The sequence below is a fragment of the Poecilia reticulata genome, linkage group LG3, assembly GCF_000633615.1.
Source record: "Poecilia reticulata strain Guanapo linkage group LG3, Guppy_female_1.0+MT, whole genome shotgun sequence".
NCBI classification, from domain to species: domain Eukaryota; kingdom Metazoa; phylum Chordata; class Actinopteri; order Cyprinodontiformes; family Poeciliidae; genus Poecilia; species Poecilia reticulata.
This window is the reverse complement of record NC_024333.1, coordinates 26,811,868-26,821,371: the sequence shown is the minus strand read 5'-3', so window position 1 is coordinate 26,821,371 and position 9,504 is coordinate 26,811,868. Positions and strand designations below refer to the sequence as shown.

Below are 9,504 nucleotides of genomic sequence, written 5' to 3'. Positions count from 1 at the left end.
TCCCTCTGCTCGACTACAACCTGCAGTACCAGTGGTCCTCTGACACGGACCTTTCCAGCATTTCGTCTCCAGAGACCCTCTCGCCTGTCCTGTCCATGGACTCCAGCTTCTCCCCTAACTACCAGCARCCTCCACAGTCCACCCCCAAAGCAGCCAAGTGCCTCAAGCCCTCACCTTGCTCCCTGCCTGGACGAGGTCGGAAGACGGGTCGGAGCACCCGGATTCGCAGCAAGCAGAGGGAGAGCGCCAGTGAGAAGGAGAAGCTGAGGATGAGGGATCTGACCAAGGCTCTGCATCACCTCAGGTCCTACCTCCCGCCTTCAGTCGCACCTGTCGGACAGACACTGACGAAGATAGAGACGCTCCGTCTCACCATCCGCTACATCTCCCACCTGTCAGCGCAGCTGGGCCTGAGTGAGGAGGTGCTATTTCAGAGGAGGGAACAAGTGGACACCTCAGCCAGCGGCACGTCCTCTCCTGACCTCATTAGCTACTTTCAAAACTCCTCCGCAGGAGAAYACGTGCAGAGCCAGAACCCGTTCCAAGGCCTGTGCCACAGCCAGAACAGACCACTGCATCCTGGACATTGTGGTTTTGGAGTGAATCAGTTGAGGACGCAGTAYGCTGAAGGCCCTCAGGGAGACGTGAGCGTGGATGCARCTCTGCGGTCRCCTCCAGCATCCCAGCCCTCTTGTCAGGTTTGTCAACATTTACTCATTCACATCACTGTTTGGTTTAACGCGACAACATGTTTTGTTCATCCTAACACATTCACTCTTTGTCCTTTTTTCAAACAGATGTGTGGTAAAGACTTCTGCATCCCACTTGTTCCAAGAGACTACTGGGGCTGACCTCTCAGTGACCACAGACCCAAACCCCTTCGGTGATTTCACTGTGTCATTGCAAATCCAGTAACTTATTTTGAATATATGCTTTTCTACCTTTTATTTATTTTGTCCTATTAAATATACCTTGTAAATATATGACTAACAGCTATTTTTTTATATTTCCCTATGTCTYTATTTATAATAAACAGTTGAAATACATTGTCATCTATCTTAATTTCTGGTATACAGGTTGGACCGAAAAGAGCACTTGGCATCACTAAACTAAGATAAAAAACCCGTAACCCAGGGTTGTCCAAACTTTTGTCACATGGGCCAAAATCATCAGCAATGTCTGCATCAATGTTGAATCTGTTAGCATTATTAAAGATAGCCAGTTTGYAATTTCTTTAGGACTCTGGAAAATAAATCTACAAAAAAATATATATATATTTATATTCAGCACATGAACAGGATTTGGGCCATTTTTCTCTGAAAACACCTGCTGTATTTGGACAAGTTTAAAATTAAATTCAGATATGNAAATAACAGACTTTTGGATTTAAAATGGGGGAAAAAATAGGCCAGACTCATTCCTGAAGAACTGGTGTGATGTGTGTTTTTTGTTTTGTTTCCCTGGTTCACACCTGAATCAAAYGAATGGGCCCTCATGGGGCTCCTGCAGAACGTCATGGCATGCTTAGGAGGAGATTCAGCTGTTTTGGAGAAGGRATGCATYGAKATCATACCAGACACCAACCTTGCATGACTCTGGTGCAAGCTTAATGTGACCATTAAGCTTTGTAGCTTAATGGTCACAGCTTTTTGTTGGAATTTGAAGGGGAAACAATTACCATAGCAGAAAACTATTCTAGTTGATGTACCCAAGTGAACTGGGTCYGGCAGCACTGTAAATATGTTGTTATTGACAGGTTTTGTAAACCAGTGTTTACATGTTTCAGGTTATTTCAGGGGGCAACTATGACGTGGACTGCTTTGTCACTGACCCCCACAACAACGTCCTGTACAATGAAAGGAAAAAGCAGTATGACAGCTTCTCTCACACCACGGCCATGGAGGGAGTCTACAAGGTCTGCTTCAGCAATGAGTTTTCCACCTTCACACATAAAATTGTGTACATGGACTTCCGGCACGGAGAGGAGCAACCTCTCCTGGATAAAATGAGCAGGAGTACAGCGTTGACTCAGGTAGGTCTGGGGTTCTTGGTGCTTGGAAACTATCCCAGAAGACTAACTTTTTAATAGGACTGAGTCAGAGATCACTGGGGCCAGAAAAAATCAGAGTCAATTTAATGGACACAAAATGAATAAATATTATTACATTWACCTTGCACAATTTACACTATATACATTTTTCAAAATATGTTAAGCACATGAGGTCTGTATTTGCTCTATTAACAATCTGTCCAGTGGAATATTAAACACTGTGGCTGCTGTTCAAAACACTTTGATCGACTGTGATTTGATGGCTTATGCAGCAGCTGGGTTAAAACGGACTGGGTTCAGCATTGGGACACTTTAGAAGAAWTCCACTAGGTGGAGACAGAGTTATTCCGATGTGTTTCATTAGTATTTTAACACTTTCTTCCATTGCTTATATGGTAATGCTGTACTGTTAAAGGAGTTTGTTATTATTTCAAAACACTCCAACAAATTAGTAGAAACCGAGTAGTTTTATACAACTTTGAGTGTTAAATCTTAGCAGGTTTTATGAAGACTAGAAGCACCCAGGGGTGAAAGTAGTTTTAAATTCTTGGGGGTACTATAACAAAAAAAMAATTRTAGATATGATTAATTTTTTTTGAGRAGCGATAAAAGCTGGGTAGCTCTTGAATTGCTACAAAATAAAGCTGTATGTCCCTCAGCCCACTGGCTGCAATGTTGACACCTTGAGATGCCATGAGACCTAAATCCTGAACATCATGGCATGGAGTGCATCCCAGTTTTCCATGTCTGTTCATATAACCATTCATTTTAGCTTTTAAACTGGTTATATTGATCCTGTGTCCAGACAGAGGGATAATCAGTAGNAAAAATATATATATATTTATATTCAGCACATGAACAGGATTTGGGCCATTTTTCTCTGAAAACACCTGCTGTATTTGGACAAGTTTAAAATTAAATTCAGATATGGGTCCAAATCTAAAGTAGATCTTTACTCTAAGGTCTGCTTTAGGGTAAAAGTCACTGGATCATGAAGTCATATTTACTTTTATTCTCAGAAAATTCAAAGGGGTTGGTTATTTAAGATAAATATTTTGTGTTGATTCTAACTTTTTTGTTTCTTATAATTTTGTACTAAGTAAAAATAAAGTAATCACAATCTCTGCCAACACCTTTGACAGAGCTGTAATTCATTAATGGCCAAATTTGTATTACAGCTGGGAGCCATAGAAAAAATACTAAAGGGGCTACAAATGGCTYCTTGGTTSCAYTTCAGAYACCCGTGCATAAARTAACACAAAAATAATGCTGGACTACAGTAAAATTCATCATAATTGACAGCAAAATCCTCCATAAGTYAACATACAGCATTCGATWATTAAACAAAACAGAAAGATTGCTGGCATGTTGTTGCTGAGACAAGATCRGGTTGGTTAGATTATCTACTTGTCAGTCTTCAAGTCTTGCAACAGATTTTCAATTGCATTTAGGTCTGAACTTTGAATGGGCCATTGTAGAATTATGTTTTGTTGTAATCCAGAGGTCTCAAACTCTACTACTCCAGTAAAAAAAACATTATCCATCCACCTCACTTATCTGTCCATCCGGCTCATGTTCTCTCCATCTTCGATCGACCCAAAAGGTCGTCGGCTGGGTTCCAGTCGCAGCACGGCAGCCTCCAGTTGGATCTAATGTGCACTGAAGACCTGTGTGTTCTGAGAAGCAGCGCCTCTCAGTAGAAGTGTTTGAGTTGGTTTACCTTCCAGCGGCCCACAAATGACTCATCCTCAGCATGCAATYATGTCCCTGCTAATAATATAATAATTTAATTCAGGTGAAGCAAAGGCACATTTCAAAGGTCAACTGTGGCTACCTATAAAATTAAAAACTTCTGCAGGCTTCAACTGGTTTTCTTTCAGAGTATCATTTTTATTTTGCTCCATCTATCTTCCTATCAACTTTTACCTGCTTCACAATCACGACTGAAAAAAACCCATCACCCTGTCATTATGCAGCCTTCACCGTGTTTCACTATTCGGATGGAGTTCAGTTCAGCGGCGTTAGCTTTCTGATACCCAAAGTGTAAAGCTCATATCCTAAAATGTTGATTTTCCTTTTGTTTCTGTTACATAATTTGAGTTCAACTGCAAAGAGGACTTCTTTGATTTATTTTTCTATCTTAGGAYTCAGCTCCTCAGTAGATGACTGACATTGTCTTGTCAGTCATCTGTGAGGGACAGAATTGTGAAAGTCACAACACATGAAAGTCGTGACTTTCTCTCCCCTCTTTGGGGAGACCTCATATCAAGACGCTTGAATATTTCTTCCCCATTTGGCCACTAGATGGCAGTTTAAGGTCATAAGTAATTGTAAAATGGTGCACTAAACTCCAAACATATGTTTAGTGCATTTACTGCATGCCACAGCAACGAAATATTAAAATAAATGTTTCCTTTGTGCTGCTAAACTGTGYTTTCCTTACATGTGTTAAGGAAAGTACAKAACTTTCTATATTTTGTCATATTTTCCATCAAATCTTTGTGTTTCACCAACACAAAGATTTGAATGAAACAAGTTTAAGAATTACATTCTTTAACCCTTTTTCTCCTGTCACACCAAGTACAAAAATAGCAAACTCAGAAGAACTACCACAAACAGAAAACTGCATCTTTGTGGATAAWGGTGATTACTGCGCTAATTTTAGGCTGATCCTTTGCTAAGTTGTTTTTTTTTAGACTCAACAAGGGTTCATCCCTAAAGTTTATGTTTCTTTCTTACTCCTGAAGGATTTATAGGTCAACATTAAGTGGTTTGCAATTAATTACTCTGGCCGATAACTTAAAAAGTACTACAAATCTTTTCAGTGCTGCTGTGCTACACTCCGCTACATGACCAAAGACGGTGTTCACCATAACATGATCTATCACTAAAATCTTATTTTGTCATGGGCATATTACTGATATATTTGAATTTCTGAAGTAGATTTTTAGATTTTAGTTAGATTTGGCCCAGAAACACCAAAACTAAAAGAAATAAAYATGTCAGCCATATATTACTCTGTGTGTAGTGATTCTTGCTCTTGCTACCCTTSAAGGATTTTTCTAGAAATACRATCTGCCTGATTCAGAAATGCMTAATTATGTTAGTGTTTCTATTTAGATTCTAGAAGTCCTCYTTCTAAAGGGAATGTAAAGAAGTTTGCAGAACAGACTGATTGCTGTTAGTATTTATCTAGTTTATTTAGGGTTGCTTTGTTAATGAGGCATTGCAAACAGCGAGATCCTTGGCTCCACTAAGTCTAGACTCAAATTCCCTTTCCCTTCTCTGACCTCCCGCCTCGATCGCTCGCTAAAACCAGAGGGGTCTTTAATATTCATCAARAGAGTGGATCTGCATATCAGCCTGGGAGAATTAGACCCGGTGTTTGATTTGCCACGTACATAYGGCTCATTTGACTTACGRGCAASCCACCAAAAGACTAACATACACACTTAAGTCTGTCATCACAGCAAAGCTAATAAACTCTCTGCTCCGAAGTAAACAATGTCAGGGATAATGTAGATTAGGAGACTTGGAATCCTCCATCTGAAAAGACAAAAAGAAAGATAGCTGCAATTATTCTGAAATTTGAAGCAGGTTTATTGCTGATGATTTTTGTTTTTTTAGTTTCGTTTTCTTTTTTTTCAGATAACCAATGAATAACAGARTAAATACTGTATCTACAAAGAATGCCCTTCTGAATGTTTTTACACCCACTGAAACGTTTCGCATTTTATTGCACAGCCACAAAAATCTGAAATGTGTGATGTGTAGTATTGTCATGTATTTTTTTATATTTTTGAATCAAAAATATTGATTGAACAGAGTTCCAGGAGATGCCTCTGATATTGTTTCATARCTTACCCCTGCTTTGAAGTCCTACAAGAGATTAAATTTGACATTTAATTTAACGTTTAATAAGACAAACTAACCAAGATTCCTGAACGTTATTGAGTCCTATTTTTCCTTTAAATGTTTATTTGCATTTAAATGTCTGTTTTTCTTGTATTAGTGTGGCGGTGTAAAGCGGTGCAGCACCAGTTCACACCTCTTACCAGGAGACAAATGTAACACAGCAGTTTGTGGGAAAGCAACTTGGGACTCAGCTCCACAGYAGAAGTGAAAACAAAACCCGGCAAAAGGACACAAAGTGTTTGTCGAGCATTTGTAAAACTCATCTCTATTYTTTTCCCATCTGTACTGMAGCATTTGTTCATTCCAATTAAAATTATYGTTTTTCTCTTGATCTGTTCGGGGTGCATGTCACATTAAATGTGGCTAAAGTTTTTGAAAGATTTGTACTTATTTTATATGTCGCACAAAATTACGATTTGAACTGGAGTTTGCAGACTCTTTAAATTCAAGATGCTAAGTTCACAGTGACTGCTGTACAGTTTTGTTTCAATGCTTTATATATCATTGAGATATTAGAGACAGACTGATTTATTGTAAGGGTTAATTTCGGTTGATCTGGGTGACAATGGCRCACAAATAATGAAAATCCAAAACTTTGCTTCTACAAAAATCAAATAAAATTACACTGAAGGGGGATTTTGTTACATAAACCTTATCTTAGGGGTTATTATAGGGACCCAATATATGACTTGCTGGAAAAACTGGTTGTTCAAAGCATATCAGGGGTTCAAGGTTCAGTTCAAGAGTTAGAGAAAGATTTACAAAGTATGAACTGCAAGTGGGGTCGATACTTTCTTTTGGAGACTGGCATTTCATACTTTGCAGATATTTACCGGCAATTAAACAGCAATTAAATACCTGAGATTAAATAGTGTTTTCACAGTGCTGCATATTGAGGCTTTAAATTGAATATTTGTCTGAAGACTTGTTGCATCTTTTCCATCCAGGTTCTGAGGCCTGGGGCCAGCTGCTGGCCAAATAGCTAAAGGTGCTAATCATTCACACCTCCCAGCTGACACGGCACACTTATTCTAACCYGCTCTAAAAGGAGGAAAATGACAGGAAAGACCAAGACCAAAGCATTCATTAATAAATATGTAGCAAGTTTTTCCTTATCTATGCAAACAGCATTTATATGCGACAGATAATGGGCCTATGAGCTTAATATTTCATTCAGACAAGCATTTACTCAGCATACAATAATTCAGAGGAACTTTTAAAAAAACAATATTTTGACTTTTTGTTGCAGATCATTCCAGGGGTTCAATGAATCGCTGAAGTTCTAATGTTAATCTCAGGCTTAAGGCCAGGCATGTGGCCCCTTCATGATAGTGTTATTTTCAAACACCTGCAGAAGCATGATGCTCACACTAGAAGAGCCACATCACACCTTGTTGTGGAGCATGCCAGTTTCCCATGGGACCCCCTGGCCAAGGTGTCATCCCTGCTCCCAGAGCTCCTCAGGACCAGAGGTGGCTCCCAAAAGGTGACGCTTCACACCCCTCACCACATATATTGAGCAGCCTCSTTCTCTCTTCTCAATATCCAGAGCATCCTTCAGCAGAAACCCACTGACAGGCCAGCACCGCAGCGTCRACCCACAACGGGACCAGTGATACTTCAGCAGCRACGATGGAAATGTCCTACGGTTCTGCTCTCCATCTTCAGGAGAACTCCTTGTTCTTTGATTATGATCTTCTTCTAGAAAAGTCTCTAGCTGATCCATCCTCAGATCCTGGYTATGTCAGCGCAGGCAGCAGCCTCTCTCCTACCTCCTCTGTGGAAACGTTTTGCTTTTCCCCGATCTCCCGTCAGGCCTTAGGAAAGGAGCAAGATGCCTTGAACTGTTTYCTCTTCAGCAGCACTTCRGAGCCTCAGCCATCCCAACAGTCGGAGACCGTCTTCAGCTCCAGGCCTTCCTCTTCAGCTACCGCCCCCATGAAGAAGTCCAGGTCCAAGTATCCAAGTAAAAAGCGGCAGACTGCAAGCGAGAGGGAGAAGCTGAGGATGAGGGACCTGACCAAAGCTTTGCATCAGCTCAGGACATACCTTCCTCCCTCCATGGCGCCAGCTGGGCAGCTGACCAAGATCGAGACGCTGCGCCTCGCCATTAGATACATTTCTTATCTGTCGGAGCAGCTGGGGCTCCGCCAGGGGATGATGGAGCARAGGAGAACCTCAGGCTTTGTGGAGCCGGCCCAAACACTCAGCCAGTTCCTGGATCAACCAACAGCCATGAACACAGAGCAGCTGTCCTCTCTGCACCATTCATATCAGGTACAGTTACAGTTTATTTTTATATAAATAAAGACACCTCTCTATGTATCTCTGTCGTACAGTTAAAATATCTTTCTTTGTCATTTGCTTTCAGGATTTAAGTGCGGGTTACTTCGCCAGCGAGGAGTCCTGGAATCACCATGAATGATCAAAAGCTTTGGCCTTCACTGGACAGAATTGAAATGCCATCATCCTCAATGAGATTTGTTGCAAAAAGTAAACTAATATATGGTCTGAACTTCTCAAGCTTCTAGTTTTGAACAAATCATTTTCTGTTGCTTACCTACTTTTTTGTACATAGACGTGTGTATTTATTAAGTGTCCACGCTGTGAAGAAAATAAACATTATTTATCATAAAATCCCTTGTTGCTTTAATTACTCCAAKCCCAAATGTTCAGCTACACACGCAGCATTCACACCCAGTGTTTGGCCTCTGGTTCACACAAACGTAGCAGCTGTCTGTAGGATGTGTTAAACAGGTAACACTTCCCCTCTAAAGCTTTTCAGGAAAGAGTCCCACTGAGAGAGGTGACAGCTGATCTAGAGCCAGTTAACCGCCAGTGTTTCTTATCCTGCTTTTTAAAGATTTAAAATGAAGCTTTTAATGTACTACAGTCATAATATTCACTTGGTAGATATTACACTTCACCAAATGCAAACAGAGGTATATAGTTTGTCATAGGACAGAGTTGCACAAATGCCGACACTCAATGCTTTCATCACACTTCAGCTAAGGTGTTAAAATCATGACTCACTTCTGTAGACATGCATTCCTGAGTTGTAGTTAGCACACAGTCCTCTKCTTTGCACACATAAAACTTGAATGTTTGCTAATTCTTCTTTGCAAAAAAAAAAAAAAAGTATTACATAGGGATCATTTGACCTTTGACCAGGCCATTCAAACACATTTAAATATTGTGATAAAATCTATTAAAATGTAWCTCTAAGTTTAGGATCACTGTTATATTAAACCTCCCAGTTTCAAGCCTTTCTCAGTCCTTATACAAAGATTTTCCTGTTTTTATCTCTATCCATGTTCCTGAGAAGTCTGACGATTTTCTCTCTTGACTGAAACGTTCCACAACCTGTGTCACCATGGAGGACGGTGTGTTTAGGACGATATTTGGTTTTATAGAGCCATCTTGCATGTAGACCCTCCAATGCAAGGCATTTTGTAAGGCTTCCTTTTAAAAAAAATCTTTGATAAAGGCCAGATTTCTTTGTTTCTATTACACAGCAAATAATTATCTTGCCTAAAAAT

At 40.2% G+C, this 9,504-nt stretch overlaps 3 protein-coding genes across 3 annotated transcripts in view; 2 read left to right on the top strand and 1 right to left on the bottom strand.

Annotated features, from left to right (window-relative positions):
- The first annotated feature begins 19 nt into the window (after nt 1–19).
- LOC103462738 (mesoderm posterior protein 1-like) lies at nt 20–973 on the top strand. Its single transcript, XM_017303839.1, has 2 exons — nt 20–698; nt 798–973. Exons 1-2 carry the CDS (start codon nt 96–98, stop codon nt 849–851), a joined length of 657 nt encoding a protein of 218 aa, XP_017159328.1. The 5' UTR covers nt 20–95; the 3' UTR covers nt 852–973.
- A 6,610-nt stretch (nt 974–7,583) lies between these two features.
- LOC103462739 (mesoderm posterior protein 1-like) lies at nt 7,584–8,529 on the top strand. The gene is made up of 2 exons (XM_008405707.2): nt 7,584–8,242; nt 8,337–8,529. The coding sequence occupies exons 1-2, from the start codon at nt 7,598–7,600 to the stop codon at nt 8,388–8,390; spliced, it is 699 nt and encodes a 232-aa protein (XP_008403929.1). The 5' UTR covers nt 7,584–7,597; the 3' UTR covers nt 8,391–8,529.
- Nucleotides 8,530–8,656: 127 nt separating this feature from the next.
- Nucleotides 8,657–9,504, bottom strand: part of LOC103462740 (aminopeptidase Ey-like) — a 14,029-nt gene continuing 13,181 nt past the window's right edge. Inside the window, exon 19 of the mRNA XM_008405708.1 lies at nt 8,657–8,742. Coding sequence (XP_008403930.1) covers nt 8,657–8,742 — 86 coding nt within the window. The remainder of the gene's footprint in view (nt 8,743–9,504) is intronic.